At 40.5% G+C, this 25843-nt stretch overlaps 1 protein-coding gene across 8 annotated transcripts in view; it reads right to left on the minus strand.

Annotated features, from left to right (window-relative positions):
* Positions 1–7625: 7625 nt before the first annotated feature.
* The window catches only part of LOC132137490 (neurexin-2-like), a 430743-nt gene continuing 412525 nt past the window's right edge, over positions 7626–25843 (minus strand). For 6 of the 8 annotated variants that reach the window (XM_059547511.1, XM_059547513.1, XM_059547509.1 and 3 more), the window contains 4 exons: positions 23435–23524; positions 18412–18734; positions 14813–14891; positions 7626–8594 (listed from right to left, as the gene is read on the minus strand). In XM_059547511.1, the coding sequence (XP_059403494.1) occupies positions 7723–8594; positions 14813–14891; positions 18412–18734; positions 23435–23524 (1364 nt within the window). In that variant the 3' untranslated portion in view covers positions 7626–7722. The remainder of the gene's footprint in view (positions 8595–14812; positions 14892–18411; positions 18735–23434; positions 23525–25843) is intronic. The other 2 variants (XM_059547515.1, XM_059547514.1) reach the window with 2 other exon arrangements.

The raw sequence follows: 25843 nt of genomic DNA on the forward strand, positions 1-25843 counted from the left end.
TTCTGCTGCTGTGGATCATCTGTTTCAGGGTTCGGTGTGTTGTGTGTTCAGAGATGGTCTTCTGCTGTAGATCATCTGTTTCAGGGTTCGGTGTGTTGTGTGTTCAGAGATGGTCTTCTGCTGCTGTAGATCATCTGTTTCAGGGTTCGGTGTGTTGTGTGTTCAGAGATGGTCTTCTTCTGCCGTGGATCATCTGTTTCAGGGTTCGGTGTGTTGTGTGTTCAGAGATGTCTTCTTCTGCCGTGGATCATCTGTTTCAGGGTTCGGTGTGTTGTGTGTTCAGAGATGGTCTTCTGCTGCTGTAGATCATCTGTTTCAGGGTTCGGTGTGTTGTGTGGTCAGAGATGGTCTTCTGTTGTAGATCATCTGTTTCAGGGTTCGGTGTGTTGTGTGTTCAGAGATGGTCTTCTGCTGCTGTAGATCATCTGTTTCAGGGTTCGGTGTGTTGTGTGTTCAGAGATGGTCTTCTTCTGCCGTGGATCATCTGTTTCAGGGTTCGGTGTGTTGTGTGTTCAGAGATGGTCTTCTTCTGCCGTGGATCATCTGTTTCAGGGTTCGGTGTGTTGTGTGTTCAGAGATGTTCTTCTGCTGTAGATCATCTGTTTCAGGGTTCGGTGTGTTGTGTGTTCAGAGATGGTCTTCTTCTGCTGTAGATCATCTGTTTCAGGGTTCGGTGTGTTGTGTGTTCAGAGATGGTCTTCTGCTGCTGTAGATCATCTGTTTCAGGGTTCGGTGTGTTGTGTGTTCAGAGATGGTCTTCTACTGTAGATCATCTGTTTCAGGGTTCGGTGTGTTGTGTGTTCAGAGATGGTCTTCTGCTGTGGATCATCTGTTTCAGGGTTCGGTGTGTTGTGTGTTCAGAGATGGTCTTCTTCTGCTGTAGATCATCTGTTTCAGGGTTCGGTGTGTTGTGTGTTCAGAGATGGTCTTCTTCTGCTGTAGATCATCTGTTTCAGGGTTCGGTGTGTTGTGTGTTCAGAGATGGTCTTCTGCTGTAGATCATCTGTTTCAGGGTTCGGTGTGTTGTGTGTTCAGAGATGGTCTTCTTCTGCTGTAGATCATCTGTTTCAGGGTTCGGTGTGTTGTGTGTTCAGAGATGGTCTTCTTCTGCTGTAGATCATCTGTTTCAGGGTTCGGTGTGTTGTGTGTTCAGAGATGGTCTTCTGCTGCTGTGGATCATCTGTTTCAGGGTTCGGTGTGTTGTGATTTCAGAGACGGTCTTCTGCTGTAGATCATCTGTTTCAGGGTTCGGTGTGTTGTGTGTTCAGAGATGGTCTTCTTCTGCCGTGGATCATCTGTTTCAGGGTTCAGTGTGTTGTGTGTTCAGAGACGGTCTTCTTCTGCCGTGGATCATCTGTTTCAGGGTTCGGTGTGTTGTGTGTTCAGAGATGGTCTTCTGCTGTAGATCATCTGTTTCAGGGTTCGGTGTGTTGTGTGTTCAGAGATGGTCTTCTTCTGCCGTGGATCATCTGTTTCAGGGTTCGGTGTGTTGTGTATTCAGAGACAGTCTTCTGCTGTAGATCATCTGTTTCAGGGTTCGGTGTGTTGTGTGTTTCTTATTTCGTTTTGGTGACAGTTACATTTTGTTTTTTTTTGTTTTTTGGCATATTTATTTGTTCATCAAAGCCCATTTTCAGGTTGCAATTGCACATTGGGCAAGTCATGTGTAGGATTTTTGACTATACTAATATTTGTCTAAATGCTTCTGTAGATGATCTGGTTGAGGGAATGCAGTGTGTGTGTATGTGTGTGTGTTTGTGTGTGTCAGTAAGGCTTGTAATGTTGTACATCATTGTGTGTTCACTGGTAGACGGTGTTCACGAAAAGCTGGTAATATCATGGACAAACTTTGATTTCCAGGACTATAAGCATTATGGATTATGCTATTTACTAAACAAATGCACTTAAACCTCGTGATTACTGAATAAATCATCGGTCAAAAGACAAACACTGGCAGTTCTTCTTGTTTTCATCTTCAGATTGGTCTGTTTTATTTCTCTGCCTGTTTTCCAGAGATCACTAGAGACTCAGTTTAAACCCCAAACACACACACACACACACACACACACACACACACACACACTCGCTGTCATAAAGGACAGAAGCCTGTTTCCATGGAAACTGCTGGAGGAGAGCTGTGTGTGTGTTTGTTGTGAAACATCTGCACTTTTCAACACTTCCCATCTTTCCCATCTTCAATCCTAACGGCGTTTGTCCTGAAATCAACATTATGTTCATAACAGTCTTTATCTCTCCATCATCATTAACAGAAGGGGCCTGTTTTACCAAATAAACCAGGTTTATTTCAGTTAGTCTGACTTATTGTGAGTTGATTTGGTTCAAAATAAGTCAGACTAAGTGAAATAAGCCTGGCTTATCTGGTAAACTTGTTTTATGAAACAGGCCCCAGGTGAAATTTATTTTATCTGTGTTATTTATTTGATTTGGCGCTTGTTTTAAAATTTCAATGTAGTTTTGTTATTTACATTGTTATTTAGCAGATGTTTTTATAAAAAGCGACTTACAAATGAGGACAACAGAAGCAATCAAAAACAACAGAGCAATGATATGCAAGTGCTATATTAGTATATTATTATAGTTATATTTCACAAAAAAATGTACAGCATGTTGTCCAAGCAATAATAAAAGGACACGTTTATTTTTTTTTCAGTTGTCTTAAATATAATTTTGTAAAAAAAAAGAATGAAAAAAGGAGAAAAATCCTGAATCGAATGGTTAGCTGAGTGAATCGTTACATCCCTACTGTATACTGTAAGTGAAGTGACATTCAGCCAAGTATGGTGACCCATACTCAGAATTTGTGCTCTGCGTTTAACCCATCCGAAATGCACACACACAGAGCAGTGAACACACACACACACACACACTGTGAACACACACCCGGAGCAGTGGGCAGCCATTTATGCTGCGGCGCCCGGGGAGCAGTTGGGGGTTCGATGCCTTGCTCAAGGGCACCTAAGTCGTGGTATTGAAGGTGGAGAGAGAACTGTACATGCACTCCCCCCACCCACAATTCCTGCCGGCCCGGGACTCGAACTCACAACCTTTCGATTGGGAGTCCGACTCTATAACCATTAGGCCACGACTTCCTGTAATGTCCTCTGGCCAGATATTCTGTTTTTTACTGTACTGTACTGTTCATGCAATTCTTTGATATTTCTAGTGCCTTTCATCTATTGCATGATAATAGTATTATATACTATAATATACATTGAGCTGTACAAATAATTCCTGAACACTAGTAAGAGTGTTGTGTTATATATTATATTATATATATAGTATATGTTGATAGAGTTTGTTCTGGGTGATTAGAGACTGTTAATAACAGAAAATCAAACATTGTTTTCAAAACTGATCACGTGTCAGTGCTTTGATATTACTGTATGTTAGAAATGTTAGAAACTCAAACTAAACTCTAAACTCAGGACTAAACCTGATTATACCATCTAAATAGACTATATGTCATTTTAATAGAAGCATGATACAAGCTCAGAAACATTTAGAACCTGCTGAAGTTTTTCTATATTGTGTATTGACTTGGTGCCATGATGGATATTAAATGTTATTTATTTTTCATTTTAAACAGGATAGATGATTAGTTAATGGTACTATAATATTTATGAACAGAACGGTGTATGTCAGACCATAAATCCTCAAAGACTATTACAATTCTATGATTGTATTTCTTGTTTTCACTTTTTCTTTTTCTCTTGAAAAGGTTCTACCTCTTCAATTTTTTCTCTATTTTTCTCTCTCTCTCTTCACTCACCGTTTGTTCTTGTATGCGTTACCAACCTCAGCCACCAGCTATCATTAGCATTAGCATTAAAGCTAATGCTTACATGCCTCTCTCTGATGATTATTTCATTTAGGAGAATGATTTGTTAATCAAATTGAACAAACTCAAGAAATTTAAATCAGGTTCACAGTCATCTTTATGATTTTAAAATGATTGTCTATGGACATGTGCTCCAGACTGAGACGCCCATCCTGGAGAGGGGAAACAGTGTTTCAGTAGAGGAAATGCAAACATTTGGAGAGATACAACAATGGAAAGGGAGAAAAGTTTCTGGAAGATAAAATGTCAGAGACAAAAAAAAAAATAATAATATTTTTTTTTTAAAGAAATATATTTTAATATATATATATAAAGATTTTTGAAGATTAAAACATTTTGAGCAAAAATGCTGGATAGAAAAGAAAATGTTTTGTGTAAAAGAAAATTTGAAGAGAGAAAAAAATCAAAAAGAATGGAGAGAAAAAAATTTAAATATAATATCAACCTTGAAGATAAAATAATAATTATTATATATATATAATAATCGGGGAGAAACTACTTGCAGTGGTGCAGTAGTTTGATCAACACAATACATTCAACAACAGCTGGATGAAGCACAAAACACTGCTGGCCCTGAACCACGTGAAGAACCACCAGTCTCAGCTCCTTCCTGAATCACTCCTTAGTCTTTCTTCTTTCCTGCAATAAAATCCTTCTCCCCCAAAACCAAAAACCTTTAGAGAGAGAGATAGAGATAGAGAGAGAAGATAAAAATAAATGTATTTTTTTAGTAAAAAAATAAAATAGAAAAAAATGATTATTGGAGAGACAGATTGAAAAGGTTTAGTGCATAGAAAAAAAAGTTACTTGGCAAGAAAAGAGAAATCAGAAGAGAAAAAATTTGAAGAAAAAGAAAACATTGGAGTGAAAAAACAAATCAGAGAGAGAAAAACAGAGCAAACCAATTAAAGACAATTAAAAAAAAAGGAAATCATTTTGATCGAGCTTCTATTAAATCTGAAATGTTTGTGTTTTTGACTGTCTCTTCAGAAACTGTTCTTTCGCTTTCTTCAACATAAAAGAGAGAGAGAGAGAGAGAGAGAGAGAGTGAGACAGAGAGAGAGAGGGAGAGGGAGAGAGAGAGATCGAGACAGAGAGAGAGAGAGGGAGAGAGAGCGCCTTATCGTGCAGTACCAACCTAGGCCACAGGGTGCCACTATAATTTAACATGAAATCTAATGCTTACACTGCTTTCTGTATTTAGACTTGTTTAAGTACATTTACAAGGTTTTGCAAATCAAAATCGAGACCAAATCAGATTAAATATATGCATATATGACCTTTGATTTTTTTTTGTTATTTTTATCTAATGTTAGACAGTTCTTTTTGTTTGTTTTATTTTTATTTTTTAGAAAAGAATCCAAAAAAGAATCTTAAGACCTGGTCTCAGAAAAGATCCAAGATGATTTTCTTCCAGCTTGACTTTCTCCTCACATTGCGGCTCAGGGCTTCCATACAATATAAATCATGCTGTCAAAGCTGAACTGTTTCTGACCGCGTCTGACTGTCGTATCATGTGATTCAGTGGTCAGAGAGCTCAGTCAGTGTTTGTACGTAGATGAACAAAGAAAACAGGCCTGTCGCAATGTGATAGGAAATAAAACTAACATTAATTAGCATCTACAATTAATAAATTATCATCCCATTAAAATTATAAATTATAAAATAATTACTATCACAATATTGCCAGCTTCAGTTTAATAGTCTGATCTTAAAATGTTGAATAAGAAACCACATGGCATTATCAGAATAAAAGACTTTCCGGCACAGCTACACTTTACTATAAATACACTCCAGTTTACACTCTCAAAGTGTTTGTGTCGAGCTGAAGTGAGGAAGACTATTCTGGAAGGAAAGTGTGAATCAGAAATAAGCACACGACACAAGGTGTAAGAAGTATATAACCAAGTGTATTCCCTTCTGATAATATACACGTATGCAGATTCATCTCACTGGGACACTCTACTATAACATTTAGAAAGAACAAGAGAGCTGAGGAGAAACGCATCCGACAAACCTGAACTGGAACGGATAGAATGGAAACACATTCACACAGACAAACAAGCACACAAACGCTCACACAAACACACAGAGATGGAAGAGTGAAATCGAATGATGATGACGTCTGGTCCTCATTGAGTGAGAATGAAGTATGAACAGCCCTCCACACGCTGGGTAAAGCGAGCAACATGATTTAAACGGAGGATGGTGTCGATGATCAAAGTCTTCTGGATACAAGGAGATACTCTCCTGCCTGTAAATGAAATGTTCTCTTGTAAACCAAATCACATTTTGCTGTTTTATATTAAAAAGAGCATCTGCTTTCTGGAATCCGATTCACTGATCTTTGCATTTCACTGCACTTTCTTTTTTTGTTTTTGTTTTTTTTTCTTCTTACGGATGATAATTAGGAAAAACACATCTCTTTTAGCACTGGGATGAGATTCAAATATTTAGACATTTCACAAACTGTTTTAAACATTTTCTTTTCAATGTAGAGTTTAGTTCTTTTCATAGAGTTGAGAAAATTTGAATACTAGAGTTCAAGATGTACATCTTCCAAGGAACAAGCCATTTTGTCTTTCATTTGAGAGTTTGTTCCATTAAATGCTCAAAGTTCATACCTTCTTTCCTCCTGAGAGAACGTGGTCAAAGACGCAGCTGAGTTTACGTTCCCTACATGGGATTTACATTAATTGGATCGTTATTGTCTTTTCCCTTTGACATTGTGACTAAATAAAAAAGCACACATACACACACACATATAGAAAACAAAACAAAATACATCCTAGCATCCTGCTCTGCTGTTTTCCACTGATACGGTTTGTTGGCATGATCAAGCGCATCAGACCTTCAGTTGCTCATGTCCCTTTGTCTTTGTATTTGAATATATCTATTTGCTGCTGGGGGTTTCAAGTTCTTAAATGTGGAGCAGAAACCAAGATCCTCAGCGGGTCCAGGACAGATCCCTGGGGAACCCCAAAAACACACAACGAATATTTGCTTGAATGCAGGGTGACTGCAGGCCACCGAGAGTCATAGGGGCTTAAGGTATCATCCACAGATGTTTCGCTAGTTGAAACAGTTTGATATATAGATATATATATTTATTTGTTTAACTCCACAGAAACAGTTTTTGTCTCTTTTCATTTTGAATACCACATGCTGGAAACACAACAGAATTACGTTGCATCTGCTCTTGAGCACCAAGGAGAAAAAGAGCGAACAAGTCAAGAAAGGGTGTGAGGAAAGAGAGAAAGAGAGGGATGATGGGATGGGAGAATGGAAACGTGGATCACTTGGAAAGAGAGGGCGACGGATTTGGCACGGAGCTGGTTTGGCAGTATTACGGAGTAGTGTGACTGCTAAACGTTTTTGCCACCATCTGTTCCTGACATGTCACCAATGCCAAGCCGTTCCGACTGAACTGCTCTCATTCCCAAATGATTCTCAACCACATCCAATACTCTAATGGAGCAACAATGGATCGCCCAATCAGCCTGGCATACGCGGGTGTTTTGACATCAGATTAGGAGATGGTCTGAATATTGAGGACTAGTATTAACAAAGTACAAACTAGAGCGTTAAATTACAAGTGAGGGAATTTTTTTTGTAATAGGGATTAGTTATCAAAAATGGAAATGAGGAAGGGGATGATTCCGAATCCTATGTGCTTTCGAACTCATATACTCTCTTACTGGAAATGAAACCAACAGCTAGATTGGAAATTAAAGAAGACTGATGTCAGAGCTCTAAATGTGACTGGTAAACTGCAATAAATGCTCGGACCTCCCTTTCCATTCCTCATCCTATCTCTCTCCTTCTCCCCCTCGCTTCCGCCTCGGTCCCTCTGGAGGCCGAGCTCAGACGTAATACTCCTTGTCTTTGTTCTTCTTGCTCTTTGTGCCCATCTTGGCTGCACCGGGTTGTTTCTCCTTCACCAGGGCTCCGTTGCTTTGCGTGGCCGAGTTGCTGATGTAGTTGCGACTCTGGTCCACCTGGTAGGAGCCTTCATCGCGGTTGCGATACTTGTACATGGCATAGAGTAGGATGAGGATACAGAGAGCGGCTGCAGCCACAATGCCCACCACCATGCCCGTCGTGCTACTGGACTCTCGGATCACCTCCACTGCTCCTGGAGGCCCTCGGTCTGGTGATGAGGGGTCTGTAGTGGGCACATGGGGAAAATTGGGAGGATACGTTATACCTGGGACATGCCGGTGCCGCCCGCCATGTTCAGGATCGCCCGACGACTGTACGGGCGGCAGCAGCACCTGGTCGCGGGTATTCATTTTACCCGCGGGGATGTTGGGGCCACTGTTGATACCGGGTTTGAGCCGGGGCACCGGGGGGGCCGTGGGGGCGAACGGGAGCGGAGGGCGATGGGACTTGGGATTAAGTGCGATCGGCCGGTCGCCTCGGGGGTCCCCGGCCGCAGGGGGAGGGGGGAGTACAGTCCGGTCAGTGACAAGGGGGGAGTTTTTATAGTAGTCCTCATCATCGGACTCCGTCATCTCACCCGAGCCATAGGCCGAGACCTCCATGGGCTCTTCACAGTCCTCCTGGTCCAGCGGACAGGGGGGTCGGCCGGGCAAGGGGAGAGAATATTTGGTGGTCTCGAGCAAGGTGAGGAACGGGCGATAGGTCGGGGGCGGGGGAATAACTGGGTAATGTGTCACAATTGATGGGGGGTCAAGGGAATCCACAGTTATAATTGGCAACACTAGTTCACCTCCTAGGATGAAAGAGAGAAGGAACACGGTGTTAGTTGGAACCCAAGAAAATGAATGCACAAGAGAGAGAGAAGAACCATCATTAGAACAGCACTAAGACTTAATGAGGTTAGTTCTAAAGTTAGTTTCGTTAGCATCTATTTAAAATCAGTCTATAAACAGCTAGGCTAAGGCTAAGGCACTACAGTTGTATACATTACAGGGTTAGAGTAATACAGAGAAATATTAAGTTAAGCATGTGCTAGACCAGTTAGAATGTACATTCATGTAAAATTCCTACAAAAACAGTTCTACATCTGTGCTAATGCTAATGCTAGCTGTGCTAACCTACACTTACTGACTGCATGTTTAAGAAGAGAGCAAACCACGTAGTACAGGTCACTTACATCAACAAATTGGCCGCATGATTTTTGCATGAAAAAAAAAATTACAAAAACAAAGCTGTGTAAGATTGTTCTGGGATAGTGATAAACAAATTTCAGCCCATGTTTAAAAGTAGGTAAAGTGTTTTGAACTCATCATTCAGTGAATGTTTTCCCAGAGCTCATAAGGCTCATAATCCCCGCTCCCCGTTGGCATGGTGATAGCTTGCTAATGATGAGGATCTATATGCAAAACTTTCCACTCTCACCCCGGGGTACCGAAGGTGATATTTTCAAATTACTGTCCCACAAGACTTTCCCCCCCAAAACACAGACCAAATCTTTCAAGATAATTATCCATAAGCCTGTCCCTTGGAAATATCATACCATGAATAACAAAAGCCTGTATTTTTCCCCGGGATTGGCTTGTCAAGGAATGTCAAAAGTTGAAATTACACACAACATATTCAAGTATTCATTAGGATTAAGCTCAGATTTGTCAAACAATTTCATCTGTGGCATCACCACCTGAGATGGAGCAAGAATGTAGGAAATAGGGCTGTGCAAAAAATCGAATGCGATTTTCATGCACATCTCATCAGTAAAGACGCTCCTGTAATTAGTAGTATATCTCCAGCACGTGCGTTTGGATCAGGGTTGCCAGGTTTTCACAACAAATCCTGCCCAGTTGCTTCTCAAAACTAGTCCAAAACTAGCCCAATTACTTTTCCAGGAGGTTCCCCGATAAAAATTGCTTCCCGGGGTTAAAATATACCTTTTTTAGCAGGGTTGCCTTGGTAAAATTCGCATTTTAGGTGCTAAATATCACGTTATTTGTATTGGGATCGCTTCGACCCGCGGACATGAAAAACAACCACAGACTTGGCAACACTGGTTGGCATTTAATACACCGAGCCGTAATTCACTGACAATCTACACAAAATCGATGTTAAAATCGCAGGCGATTCTTTGTCGATTTTGAAAACGATTTTGTGTTAGTTGTCGGTAGACTACGGCTCTGTGTAGTAACTGCCGCTCCACCTGAACCAGTGTTGCCAAGTCTGCGATTGTTTTTCATGTCCGCGGTTTGAAGCAACCCCAATACAAATAACGTGATATTTAGCCCCTAAAATGCGAATTTTACCAAGGCAACACTGCCAAAAAATGTATATTTTAACCCCGGGAAGCAATTTTTATCGGGGAACCTCCTGGAAGCGCGATTGGACTAGTTTTGGACTAGTTTTGAGAAGCAACTGGGCAGGATTTGTTGTGAAAACCTGGAAACCCTGATCTGAACGCACGTGTTGGAGATATAATACTAATCACAGGAGCATCTTTACTGATGAGATGCGCATGAAAATCGCATTCGATTTTTTTGCACAGCCCTAGCAGGAAAACTGGGTGCAGAAGAGATTGTTTTGTTTAAACACATAATGCACATTGTTTTTCATATGATGAGGCAAATTAGTGTGACAAACATTGCTTGGGGGGGGGGGGGGGTTTGGCTGTGATCTGTGCGCTTTGGTAAACCTCCTCAAACCATGGCATCAACACGGCACCCACCCCTTAACCAGAAGAACCTTCAAAAAGACCATCCTGTTTGCATACTGATGAATAGAGTCATTAAACTCAAAAAATCTACCAGGAGAAAAGGTTACATTAACATTCAGAACACACATACATCTGTTAGAAGCTGAAAAGGAAACAGTATGTTAATGGTATCTTTTACAGAGTCTGTCCCACCCAACAGCCCTGGCGTAGAGGCATGCATCTGCGGGTTGAGAGTCTGGGGAGCAGTTCTGAATAAAATTAATGCCCATTTACCACCGACAAATATTTTATACCCATTAAAAAAGTTGCTGGAGGCGACCAGCCATTTAGAGGAACGATCTGTCAAGGGCGCCGAATGGAGTCTGATAATTCAGTAACTGACACCGCCGGTTTGTGAATTATAGGAGACCATGTGTTAATGTGCCACTGGGCACAACAATATTTCCTTCTTTTAACAAATTTGTTGGAATATCTTACGATACGCAAGTAAATCCAGAACAATCTGTTCCCAAAGAGGGCGGAATCGCTCTCAGGAGAGGAACCTTCAATCCTGATATTACCTTCTAGTATCTTCTCTAAAATGCACATGAAGGAGAACTAATGGAAATGAGCAAAGAGATGCAAACGATAAACTTTCTCAAACCATCAATCCGCAGACGCACAAGTCAGTGAACGTTTGCGCAACCCATCAGCGTCTGTGTGTTTGTGACAAATCTTATATAGATAAAAAAATCTTTGTTCCAGTTGTATGTGATTGGTCAAAGTTGCCTCCTGTGACAGTTGCGTTGATAACAAGAACAACATCAGAATAGCATCATGACTCATGCGTACAAACGAATATCTCACATGCTTAGCGCAGTGCTGTTCTCACTTGTTTCAAGATGTAATGACTGCAGCTTTATTCATGCTTTTATTTCTTAAACTGCAACAGATGACACTTATGTCTGTCTGTTGTAAATCCATCGCGAGAGATGCAATTTAGGCCAGACAAACTACCAGAGACGCACTGTTCTTTAACTGGCAAATTAAATGTCATTAACAGTTAGAAATCACAGAATTAAATCAAGAATCCTGAACTAGTCTAGCACAGAGCACCTGCATAAACACAAAGTAAAAATATACACTTTTGTGCTTATACTGCAGTTTTGAGATGAAAATGGAAATACAAGCACAGCAACAAAACAATCTGATTCTGATCTTTTTCTCTCCTTCACTGAATTCATGATCAGTCTTGGGTAAGATACTCTAAACAAGTCATTAATTACTAGCTACTAATAACATCTTCAACATTAAAATTAGATTACTATCTCTCAAAAAGTAATGCATGTCATATCAGCCTCAACCAGTTGAACAAAACAAGGACAGACATGAAATCGCTCTTTTAATTATTTCAAATAAATAAATTTGATTCCTGAATCAAAATAAATGATTCTTGAGCTGATCAAAGTATTTAAAGGTTACAATTAACACATTTTCTAACCATATGTTAATTTATGTTAAATCCACTATTGTTTTATACAGAATTTGTTTTATAGTTTATAAAGTATGTAATGCAATTACAACAGAAGTAACTAAGTAAAGAAAAATCAAGAGTAATCTCTCTCAGAAATTAAAGACTTAGTCACATTACACCCAATATTGTTCTTTTGTCTTGTTTTGCAGTACAAATATCTAAACTTCCTCAAATCTGGTTACATTTACTTGGGAAGCAAAATTAAAATATTATGTCTTGGTTTCTGAAATTTAAAAAAAAAAAAAGAAAAAGTAAATTACTTTATGCTTTTAGGGAGCAAGAAAACAATCCACTATTGGGGTAGGAAGAAAAAAAAACAATTCAATTGAAAAACAGGTAGATTTTTCTTACCTCATAGACATTTGTTTCTTCATTAAAACCTAAACACTTAATTTGGATTATTATTTATTTATTTATTTACCCCCCCCCCCCCCTCTAACATTGTTTTTGCCTCTCAAGTAATTATATCTTGATTTGAGAATGATTAGATATGATTACTGGAAAATAATACTAAAATACTAAGGAAGAAGTGTTTTGTCCTGGAGGATTGAGCAGAACCCTGCACGTTGAATGGATGCTCTACTGGATCACATTAATGACAAGATGAGCAGCACAATGAAAGAGACTTGTATGTCCAGAAAAAAGTCCAGCTTGTTTTGGACATTCAGGAGCCTGTTTACATCCACACAGTAATGAAAGCTGGAAATGTGAAAGCTGTTTGCTGCGGGCCCTCTTGCCATGGGGAAGGCTGAGATTGGAGTTGTCTCTCTCTTAGCTAATTTGATTTTGAAGCTGAACACTAGAGAGATGGCGGGGGTGAGACCGACCCCGATGCTTAATAATTGATGACAGAAGACACCGGGAGCCTAGACGCTCAGAGAGACTGAGATTAACCTCTATAAATGTACTCGCTTCACATCAAACCACACATTTCATATGCAGCAGGATGAAATATTCATGTTTGTTTTGTTAGTCTTGCTTCTGCAACTAATAAATTAATCTTGATTATATTTGAAGAGACACAGAGCTGCTTTATTGTTTCTATAAAGCCAGTGAACCCAATTTCTAGAGCTATAAATCAAAACCTGCTTCTTATTATATATATATATATATAAACAAATTTACCAAAACAGAAATAAAAATAAATTAAAGCTAAACAGAAATTAGTAACTAATAAATGAAAACATAATAAAGGGAAAATATTTTACTTTCTATTATGTAAAGCACTTGTGCTATACATAATGTGCTATATAAATAAACTTGCTTTGCCTTGCCTAGTGCATTTGTGTCACAGTCAGCCTGACGTGTTTTTTATAGTCATGCTGTTGTATGTTTGTCATTCAGACTGTCTCGTGTTTGTGTGTAACAGTCATACTCTGGTGTGTTTGTGTGTTACAGTCAGATTGTTGTGCAATTGTAGTTTCAGCTCATTATAAAGTAGAGAATGGTCGGCAGGCTCCAGTGAATGATATAATTAGGAGCTTCTAATGTGGGCAGAGATTAATTGGCCCATGGAGATCAGCTGAGATGAGGGACGTTTCTGTGGGACCCTGGAGCAGAAATGCAATACAGAGATTTCTGTCCCTCCATCCATCCGTCCGTATCTGTCTGCTTCATCTGTGGCTCATCTATCTATTTCATGATACAGCAGATGTGAGGAACATGCTAATGCAAGTCAGAGCCTCTCTCTCTCGCTCTCCTCTCTGTGTTTGATTTGTACTTCATCTTTCTTGTTTTCCTTTACTTTGTTGTCCAGCATTTGACGGTGAGTCACACAGTTTGTTTGCTCTCTTTGTCCTTCTTTTCAGCTCCAGCGTGCAATAGAAATATTTGCTTTCAAAAACACAGATGAACTGCTGCTCACCCTCAGACGGTTGCTATGGTGTGCCTTGGAGGTTTCTGGGGTGTTCTGAAGCATTCTTGGTGGTTGCTAGGCAAATGCTGGTATGTTGCTAAGGTGTCTCAGTAATTTCTATGTAGTGGATAGCTGGATTCCAAGGTGTTGCTAGGATAAATCTGGTTGAGTCTGTATCCTCTTGATCTTCAGCTGCTGTTATTGTCACATGACGAAACCGGTGACGAGTCTTGTAACACATTAATCACCTGACATGAGACTGTATAAAGGCATCAGATCTATGCTCTTGTGCTGCAAACACACCAACTGATGATAAAACCACCTCATTACCTCAATAACTGGCCCAGTATAAGGCTAAACCTCGTCCATATAAGCTGAAAGACACACATCAGGCCAAACACACAATCCGTACACAACACCACAGCCCTGACACTACACACACCTACTTTACGAGCAAACTGTGTAATACAACTTGTTTTCAGATTATATGAGTTTGAGTTAATCAAAAACATGATGTGACATCTTTTTAACCTGGCCTACCCATACGTACTAATATGCTTCTAATATCCAAATCCGTTAAAGGATTTTTAGGCTGCATTAATTAGGTAAACCGGAACCGGGAACACTTCCCATAACACCCTATGTACTTGCTACATCATTAGAAGAATGGCATCTACGCTAATATTTGTCTGCTTATTTGTCTGCTTAATTAAAATGATTAAAGACATTGTATGGTACAATATACAATATAACTTCAAACCATAAGAGTTCCTTCTAAATGATATTAATTTAGATTGAATCTGATTGTCAGCTTTAACTGAGGCATATTTTGTCCAATCACAGCTGCACACTGGATGAGATTGTGTGTGTGTGTGTGTGTGTGTGTGTGTGTTTACAGCAGTTTTATAAAAACACACATGGATGATAAGACTGACTCACCGTTTCCAGGCTCACACTCCTCGAGATCTTCATCATCACTCGGACATTCTGCTGACGCTACTAAGAGATCGTCAGTATTCTGCAGATAAAAGGAAAAGTCAGACTGTCAGTACAGTGTCTATCTTCAATATAATGAATTAAAAATACATCAGACACCAACCACATCCATAGACACAGCTGTCATGTGATGATCCCTCACACTCTCTGACTGCAGCTCTGTGCATCTCTGTTTTCAGTCCATTAATCAGGTGCCCATGTGTAAATATCTAATGTTGTATCTGAACACACAGAGCATTGGAGACTGTCATCTCTGAGTCAAAGATGCCAGACACAGTGTCTGAAATCATTCTCATTTGTTTCTCATGACACGTCAAATTAATTTCATTATCTGGGCTTACAGAGAAAATGAATCTCTCTGAGGAAAACACACAGTCAGCGGTGAAACCTCAGCTTTATTCAGCCATCAGAGAGATTCCTGTCCCTCTGTCGGTCCATCTATCTGTCCAACTGTCTATCTGTCCATCCCTCTGTCTATTTGTCCATCCATCTGTTTGTCCATCTTTCCATTTATCAGTCCCTACAACTGTCTGTCTATCCATCTTTCCATCCGTCTTTCTGTCCGTGCATTTGTATGTCTATCTGTGCATCCATCCATCCATCCATCCATCCATCTGTCTATCTCTCATCCATCTATCAACTTCCCTTTTGTCTGTTCATCCATCCATCTGTCCATCTGTCTCTCCATCTGTCCATCTGTCTCTCCATCCATCCGTCTGTCCACCAATCTTTCTATCTGTCTGTCCATAACTAAAACTAAAACTCAAACTATAAAACAATCAGCTAATTGCCAAGGCAACGATTCTCATTAAATTAACGTACTAAAATAAAAATGTAAACTAACTGTTCAAAACATCACTGTATACTATGTAATTAGTCACTAATCAGAATACCTAAACTGCAAACTAATATAAACCTTAAAAAAAAAAATCTGAACTGATTGTTACTAAAATATTTAGGAATACAAACTCTTCCAAAATGCAATTATGATGATAGATACAGTATATGTAAATAAGTGTATGAAGAGAGGTAGTACATGGCGTTAGTTCTGGTCAGTGTATCTCGTCTCCTGAATGCACGGATTGGTTGTGTGACCGTGAACTGGACGAGGAACTCATTCTCAGCAGATTTATTTGACGCTCGCACTCGCTGAACCAGCCGCAGGACACAATCCTGTTTTCTTTTAATTAATTCTGAAAAGCAGACTATTGTACTGAAGCCTGGAGTGTTTCTTCACTTATTTATTTCATAAAGTGATATTTATTAGAGACTACATCATTTGGAGCGCCGCTGATCAAAATCACATTTCAGCATCACGTGTTTCTGTAACCCAACATGACATTTCAGTTGTACGGAATGGTTTAATTCATCCTCTGCCCGGCGAATACATTAATGCCACAGACCCGGAAACCATTCCCGGTGGAAAAGGCTTTTGTTTTTCAAATATTAAAGTGCTGCTGTTTTGAATGTTTCGTTGCCATAATCAAATGTCTCTTCTTGTTTGTGAAACATTGAGCTGGATTTGAATCCACTCTCAGTACAGGAAGAGGAAAGCTAATAACTGCAGGCAAATGCTGGCATGTGTTTTCATACTTGTGAGATGAGTTATACAGTAGTATCCGGTATACAGTCCAACAGCTCATGAGAACATTTAAGATGGCTGTGGGTCACCGCTTTTTTTTTGAGATTTTACGCAGACTGTAGGCCCGTGGTGTCATGACAGCTTCATTTAAACAGCCTGTACATTCTGTTTCAGACCTACTTCTCCTACTGGAACAGCACCACAGCAAAAGATCTGCAGAATGAAGTTACTATTACAGAATTTCCACAGCTGATTCTACTGCACTGCCTGTTTATCCCCCCCCACCGATTCTACATCACTGCATGTTTAGCCCCGCCCACTGATTCTACATCACTGCCTGTATAGCCCCGCCCACCGATTCTACATCACTGCATGTTTAGCCCCGCCCACTGATTCTACATCACTGCCTGTATAGCCCCGCACACTGATTCTACATCACTGCCTGTTTATCCCCGCCCCCCCTGCCTGTATCCCCGCCCATCGATTCTACATCACTGCATGTTTAGCCCCGCCCACTGATTCTACATCACTGCCTGTATAGCCCCGCCCACTGATTCTACATCACTGCCTGTATAGCCCCGCCCACTGATTCTACATCACTGCATGTTTAGCCCCGCCCACTGATTCTACATCACTGCCTGTATAGCCCCGCCCACTGATTCTACATCACTGCCTGTATAGCCCCGCCCACTGATTCTACATCAATGCCTGTTTATCTGTTCCCACCAATTCTATATCATTGCCTGTTTAGCCCCGCCCACAGATTCTACATCACTGCCTGTTTAGTCCCGCCCACAGATTCTACACCCCTACCTAGTTAGCCCCGCCCACTGATTCTACAGCACTGCCTGTTTATCCCCACACACCGATTCTACATCATTCTGTTAGGCCCCGCCCACCGAATCTACACCAATGACTGTTTAGCCCTTCCCACCGATTCTACACCAATGCCTGTTTAGCCCCGCCCACTGATTCTACATCCCTACCTAATTAGCCCCGTGTTGTAGAAAAATTTATATTTTACTCTTTCTTATTTACTTTCTTAGACATTTATTGGGTTTTCATATATTTTTATTTTTCCTTTTGATTTCACTTGTGTTTCTCTCTCAGTATGTATGTTTGTCACCTGAAATGCAACAAAGACATCACACAGTAAAACAAAGAGCCTTTGAAGTATTTAGTGCGGGTAATTTACTCAGGAAAGATCAAGGGGTTAGCCATAAATAAAGACCTTTGACCTCACGGGTGTGAAGATAATAAAAGCCCAGGGGGTTAGGAGGACCATTGTGTTTTCTGAAAACAGCTAGTTTTGGTTTACGGGGCTAAGTGGAAATTTACAGAGAAGGAGCCTTGTAAGAAGTGGGGGTGATAACAGTATAATAAGGCTGTCTGTTTTCAGTGTGATTCAGGTCTGTTGTGTTTCAGGGTAGCTGCTGAAACAGTGAATGCACCTCTTTAAGGAAAATAAACTTCTTTCCTTAAATATAATTTGATTCCTTGCCTCTTACACTGAAATGCTATTCGTTAGTAATTGTTTTTGCCACAACACCCCGCCCACTGATTCAATACACCTGTTTTTGTCAGCAGGATCACCCTGGGTTTTATGATGTTATCTGCCATCAATGCGACAGGATTGCTGTGATATTGTTATGTGACATATGTTGTGGTGGTGAGCCTATTTGGGGGCTGTTTTTCAATCCCAGTCCATATACATATATCAATCCTGCAGCCCTACAGTCTGTTGATCATCACAGAAATGAATCCTGACACTGATTAAAAACAAGAGAAGAACTGTTCTCCCACACACTGGATCTTTTGAACAAACGTTTGCTCTTGTTTTCTCTGTCTGTTTCCACACACACACACACACACACACACACACACACACACACACACACACACACACACACACACACACACACACACACACACACACACACACACACACACACACACTGACCTGCGTGACGCTGTCTCTCATGGTGGGCGAGCGCTGTTTGCGGGTGGTGGTGGTGGCCATGGTGGTGGTGGTCTCCATGATGGTGGTGGACATGTCTGCGAGGGGTGTGGTGGAGGTGGTGTCGGTGCTCATGACGGAGGGCACGTCTCCCACCAGACGCAGGTTCCCCTGCACCTGAGCGTTCGGATCGCCCTCCGCCGCCAGCTTCAGCACCTGCAGGCCGTTATAGTACAGCCCTGAGATCTGACCCTGGAAGTTACGGCCCTTCTCACCGCCGCCCACCTTAATGAAGGCCTGGCTGTTGAAGATCGTCAGCTGCCGACCTGCGGAGGGTGAGAAACACACCCAGCCATCAGCCTCGGGTCAATGAGAGACACGCACACGGAGAAACGCCCGCAAACACACCCGATAACACACTGAGACCACAGCCAGACTCTGAATGATACAGCTCTTACTGTGTCTTCATAACATTAGAATACATCAACGGCAAATAAATTCAACTGGAGAACAAAGAAAACCACGAAAAAGAAGAAGAAAAATAGGAAAACAAACAAAAATACAAAAATAATGCACAGAAAAAATAAAAATAAAATAAACAATCCAAATTAATTCATAAGAAAAAAATGAAAAAACAAATTAATTAAAACAAAACATATCACAAACAAATCACAAATAAATAATATCTCACTGTATAGTTTGATATAATTGTGTCACATGATGTGGTTTTGCATCATCTCATACTGTATCAAATCACAGTTAAAGCTGGTGGTCAACCTCGCTTGTGTTACCGAGAGTGAGGTTTCTCTCTCATTCATACGCCATCCTCATCCTCATCTCCATGGAAACGTCACGCGGGCAGAATGACCTTTAGAGGCTTTCAGAGACGAGAGATGGACAGAATGAATAAGATGATGAAGATGGGAAATATTCATAGAGCAGCTGATGTTGAAAGACGGACAGAAAGCAAAGGAAAGCAGTTTGTGAGACTGATGGTGTTTGATTCGGATAGTTTTAATGCTTTAATGTTGCCTCTGATTATGATGATGATGGATTGGTGAGGAGATCAAAAGCATACACACACACACACACACACACACACTGGATCCGTCACACATCTCCGCCACTGTGAATGTGTGTGACTCTCTGATCCTGAGTAATGAATTCCTAAACGTTCCTCTCTTCTCCTCCTGTGAGCTTTCACATCGAGCGAGCGAGCGGAGAGATGTCTGACGTCATATGACAGATCTGAGCATGACTATGAAATCCCCAAAGAATGGAAACGTCCAGCAGTGAGAATTCATGATCTGAGCTGTGAAAAAAACATCTCCAATCATCTGAGAAACATCAGCGAGTTGAGTGATTTTCCTCTGATTCAGTCATTCTGAGGAGACCAGTGACCCGCAGGAGAAACACCAACAGAGAGAGCAACACATGAACATCATCTGGACAAGAAGAAAAACGGTTCAAAATAATCATTCAAATAGAAAAAGACAGAAGGAAAATACATCTAAAAATAAATACATACATACATTGATAAAGAAAGAAGATAAAGATAAAAAATAAACAAACAAATAAATGAAAAAAAAACAAAAAACAAATCAAATGTTAAAAAACTAAATATAAATAAGTAAACAGATAAATAAACAGATATAATACATAAACAAAAAAAAAAAATTAATGAAAATAAAAATAAAACAGAAAATAAAAAATAACAAAATTAAAGAAAGAAAGAAAGAATCAGAAAAAGAAGGAAAAATAAATGAATAAAAAGAGAAAGCATGAACAAACAGGAAGTACCGACGACGGTGACTGATCCGGATCATTCTGTCATCATTCATCTCATTAAACCTGTAGGACTCCTTTTCTTTGGTCAAACATAAAACACTGAGACATTTCTCAAAATATCTTCTTTAATGTTCTTTATATGTTTGCTTCCTCTTCTTTGAATGATGACAGAACACAGAGAGCAGAGCGACCGCAGATGAGTTTCTGCTCTTTATTAAGGACAAATAAACTCACAGATGAAAGACGAGTGAGAAGAGTGGTGCTCCGTGATTACAGAGTGAGTGTGTGTGTGTGTGTGGTCTCCTCTGAGTGTGTGTTTGATCTGGTGACCCGTGTTCTTCACCAGCAGGCATGAAGGCTGTGAAACTGAAGATCTGGTGGAAAGTTTCCTCTGCTTCTTCTGTGATGTTTCCTGCTCAACAGGAAGCGGTTGCCAGGGTCACAGGTTGTTGCTATGGTGGCCTTTTACGCATCATTGCATGTGTTTGTGTGCGTGCATCTGATCTGTGATGGACTTCACTGGAGCTGTGACACAGGTGTTCATCCATCACCTGTGTCAGGATGAAGAGAGAGTCTGGAGAGAATCAGGTGTTTCTGCAGGAGTCTGTGTGGAAACCCACAAGCTTTTCTCCAAGATTCTGTTCTCTCTGGAGTCATTTAAAAGTGTTCAAACTGAGCCCAAGCGCAGTGATTTAGTAGCGGCGCCAGGCGCGTTTCTGCTGTAAAACAAATGTGTTCTGCACTCACATTTCCCCGCTGAGGACTTCCTTCAGGATCCGAAATAAACAGCACAAAAGAAATGAGTGCGCTTCGGTTATTTGTAATCTCTGACTGTGTCGGCTCTACAATAAAAAACCAGGAGATGAAGGAACGTCGGATAGAGGAGAAGAGGAGATGATGGAGAGTCATAGGGGACGTTTAGAGCGTGATGAACACCAGCGAGAGAAGACGAGGGAGAAACACCCAGGCTCTGAACGGCTTCTGCTGGAATTGAGCTGTTAAACACTTTCCTCTTCACTGAGCTGCGGAGGTGCTGCCATCCTGAATTTATAACACCGACACCATCGCTGGTCGAGAATGTTCTGTGTGATCTAACTCAGCGTCAGACGAGAGAGAGAGAGAGGCTCTCACACATTCACTGTGACGGATCCGTCCTCATCACACTCACACACAGCTCATTCTGGAGCCAGAACAATCACCTCAATAACGGCATACAGACATATTCACCACTGTTGTTTTCCGTTTTTAAAACAAAACACTACAGTTGAATATATATATAGCCTGTAGTGTTTTGCCTTAATGTAACATCTTCCCGCATGATTATGGGGTTCATCCTGGATAAGAGCCGGAGTTAATGACTGACCTTGAGTTCATGAGTTCACATCCAGACTGCACTCACACACAAACACATGACGGTTCACACAACACATTGCTTCATCACTGACTGTCAGACGTGTAAATGTTAAAGGGACCGTATTCTCTCTGATAATAACAGAATGAGTAGAGCGTTTACTCATGAATCACAAACATCGCTCAGAGTTTCATTCCAGCGCTTCGTTAGTTTGCGTTCTGTTTAGACGGTTCATCAGATCTGTGTTCATTCAGTTATGTGAGTTTAGAAACAGGTTTATGACCGAGGGCTTCATCTTAATCTACTCCAATGAAACGCAGAGAAGAAGAGCGGTGGCCCTCAGGGTTTAGAAGAACAGTTGGTTAAATTCGGATAACCGTTACGTTTTCCCTGACGGTTAACCCTCAAACTCCTTTAACCCTTTGAGTGGACAGACTGTCCTGTACTCTATTCTTACTCAGTCGGCCTCCTCCAGCTCTTCTACAGAGAGAGACAGGATCCTACAACTTCAGACCATTCTCTGTGCTCATTTCCAGATCAATACTACCAAAACAGTTTAATTGCAGTTTTATTATACCTATATAAATGTCTGTGTTATATTTCCTCATGAAACTTCATGAACTTTTGTCCACACTGCAGAACATGAAGTTCTTCCTCAGTGTGTGTGTCTTGTTTTTCAGCACAAACATCAAAGCATTCTTAAATCAAGACACATTTACAGAGGATCAAAAATGGCAGAAGATAAGAAGTCTTGTTTTCTGAGAAATTAATTCAAATTAAAAACAAGCAGCTGGCAATGACGTCAAAAAAAAAAAAACGGTTTAAGTTTATTTGGCAGATCTTTTTTGGTAATTTTGAACAGTTTCTGAGAAAACAAGAGCTCAGTCATTTAGCATCTGAAGTAAATGTATGAATGTACTGATTAGTGATTCTATGGCTCAGGATTGATTTCTGTAAGTTGGTCTGTTTCTGATATTTCATCATGTTTCTTGTTTTTGTAACTAGAAGTAAAGAGGAAGAGAAGATCAGTGAACTGTCACCACACATTAAAGAGCCACTAAACATCATTTATTTTTGAATTGAGTAATAATATGGACAGAATTTGTAAGCTGAGACTTTGTTTCACGTTAAAAGTAACAGAACATAAAGATAAGTGGTGCTTTACAGCAAGACAGAAATCCAGAGGAAGAACATCACTTTCAGCGGTAAATAAGACACAAGACATCACTTTCAGCAGTAGGCTGGAACTCTGAAATAGTTCAGATTGCCCACATGTTGCCAACATGATACCTGTGTTTGCAGCAGAGAGATGTGCTAATCAAAGCTAAGGGAACTACATAACACCCGGCTGCACTGGAGTCTGCCCTCAGGGTAGGTGTGTCCTCGGAGGGAACAGGAACAGGAAGTGAATTAACAGGAAACTGTGAGACAGTGAGTTAAGACCTTCTGGACTCAAAGGGTTAAATCTGGAATCAATTTAGAATGACGAGAGCGAAGATGAAACAGAGGCACTGAAATAGAGTCCCTTTAACTGTGCAGTTTCTGCTGGACAGGACGCTTCCCATCGGTCAGCAACTGTGCGTGTGCTTGGAGGTCGAGGGAGGGTTATGTGGAGGTTATTGGTCAGGTTAATACTCTGGAGAAGTGCAGTCCCATCGTCAGAAGACAGCGCTCCGATTAGACTGAGTATTTCACAAATGTAGTGCACACTTCTTTAGGTGCAAACTATAAATGAAGAGCAGTACAACACTAGAAACATTGTTTTCTCCTCATTCTAAATCTCTCTTCTGCTTTTCACATGCTTCGTCCATGGGCCTGCACTTCGTCCAGAGATGTGTTTAGCGTGATTAGGTCGTTCGTTAGTGGGGTTTGGTGCTGTTTAATTACCTTTGTCGAGTAGCCACTCGTCAACTACCCGACCGAGTCGGTACGGGATTCTTTGCCTAGCAATAGCCAGCCGTTCACTATCAAAGCTCCCTTTGAAGAACAAACAAATTCAACAGGTTACAATCTGGAAGGTCAAAGGTTAAAGATTAGAGGTTAGAGAGAACGCCTTTAAAATCAGATTTAACACCCTGAAGGCTTTAAACATGGTTTGGAGGTTAGAAAGTCAAGCAGGCTCTGGTTACATGTGTTTTAAACAGAAGTTAAGCATATTTATGAGTCATTTTAGAGGTTGAATGTTACTTCTGGTAATTACAGTGCATTAAAGAGTGAACGTGGCAAAGCAACCATTGTCATTCTCATTAAAGATGCATAGGAACATTTCATATCAGCATATTGAATCGACCAACAGTTCTGCTGAACATCAAACAGCGAGACTCCAGGAAGACGTTTTCTGTATGGGGTCAAATGATCAAACGCTGTCGAGCGCTGTGATTCTCAGCTCATCGCACCTGTTTCATCTGTAGATATGTTCAGAACTGAAGCTGCAGCAGCAGAGCTCTTCAAGAGGAGGTGAGGACCGAAACATGCACCGAGAGAGAGATGTGCACGCTCAAGCGAGTGAGAGCTGGCCTCGTACTCAAATCAGACTTGTCACTTCTTTAATTAGCCACAGCAATCAAAAACTCTCTCTTTAATGAAGTCACTCGTAGCAGAGCGACTGACTCTTAATTGCTCCTGCAGCTCGACTGCAAATGATCTAATCAAAATTCCCTTACCCACAATCCCCGTGAGCGTTCGCTTGCAGCACCTCGGCTTTATTAGCCAGGTCAAATAAGCCTGGACTGAATGTAAGTACACTGAGCATTTAGGAATGGATCTATCAGCTGGTTGTGCTTCAGCATCCTGATTCTGGGCTGAGCATCCTCAAACACATTCATGTGATCACGTATGTGTGACTATCAGATGGTTTCCTTCAGGGGTGTAAAATACCTTTACTTGATTACTGTACTTAATTATTACTTGGGCCAATTTGTGCTTCACTCAATTGCAATTTGAACTGTATACTTGTAGTTTTACTTAGAACAAGACGAAACTTACAGTTGAATTCCTCTCTATATTCTAAAGGTTTTCACTGAGGGGTTTGTTCATATATCATTCACAATGATTTATATCTAGCCTTTTATTTCTAAAAATGTGCTTTTTTTTGTCTGTTGAGGCTTTTTCTGTAATGTTTTCTTAGTTTTCTGATTCATAGAGTGATAATCCTAAATCACTAAAACAAATATAATAAAAAAAATCAATCAATCAAGAATAATGAGCCTGACTTTATCTGGTGTTTAGAATGATGTTCTGATATGAATCCATATTGATGCATTTTTAACCACAACAGTTCAGAAAACAATTGAGTAATACAGAATGTTCTGAGATTAATGAAATGGGGCAGTATTGTGAAAGTCAAGTGTTTTTGTGACTCTTCGTAGATTTCTTCTGCTGTTGTAACTCTGGAGTACAAGTTCAAGTTGTACTTCTTCACTTTCACTTAAGTCTGTTTTTGGCAATATACAGTACTTGTCCATGTTAGTGAGCATTGAGAATTTCCTCTCACTTCTTTCACTTCTGTCATCTATTTTCACTGGTATAGTTTTTACACCCCTGGTTTCTGTTGTATTTGAGATGGCGAGTGTTTGTGAGGGAGAAACAGCCTCACAGCGTTTAAATGAGACATCAGACAGCGTTTTATTCTTTCGTTTCACAAGGGTCTTATCTTGGAAAGTGAAATCCTCGTTTTGTGCCGAGGAAACACTTTGCTCGTTATCAGCGGTGTCATTTCAAATGCAACAGCTCGTCTTTGTGCTACAGGAAATACAGGTCTGATTGTGACGGTGATGTGATGAGATCTCACGCTGAGCTCCTCATGAGATTCTCTCACACTGACCACACATACACACATACTAAACAACCATCACCATCACCATCAGCCGCTCTGCTGTTACACACCACACACACACATACACACACAAATATTTTAGCAGAATGCATATTTTATTCAGAATTGTTGCACCATTATTCTATTGGGTTCCATCTGTGCAGTGCGCAGCAGTGCTCATCCACTCCTTACAGCAAATTGGATATATTTACATAAGTTTCTAATATTTAAAAATGAAAATAAATACCTGTGATGTTACAGTTATGCACTGAGGAAAACACAACATCGCAAATGCATTAAACAGCACAAATACTCTCTGTTTGCGATGGTGGATCAATATGATCCATGACTGACATTAAGGGCTGCTTTAGAATAATCGTGCACATCAAATTATCCTGACTCACTGAACATGGATTGATCTAGTGAGATTGCGTGAACTTAAATTGTCATTTATGAAACGACTTTAGTCACGATTCATTTGT

The sequence above is a fragment of the Carassius carassius genome, unplaced genomic scaffold (genome assembly GCF_963082965.1).
Source record: "Carassius carassius unplaced genomic scaffold, fCarCar2.1 SCAFFOLD_64, whole genome shotgun sequence".
Classification (NCBI taxonomy): Eukaryota; Metazoa; Chordata; class Actinopteri; order Cypriniformes; family Cyprinidae; genus Carassius; species Carassius carassius.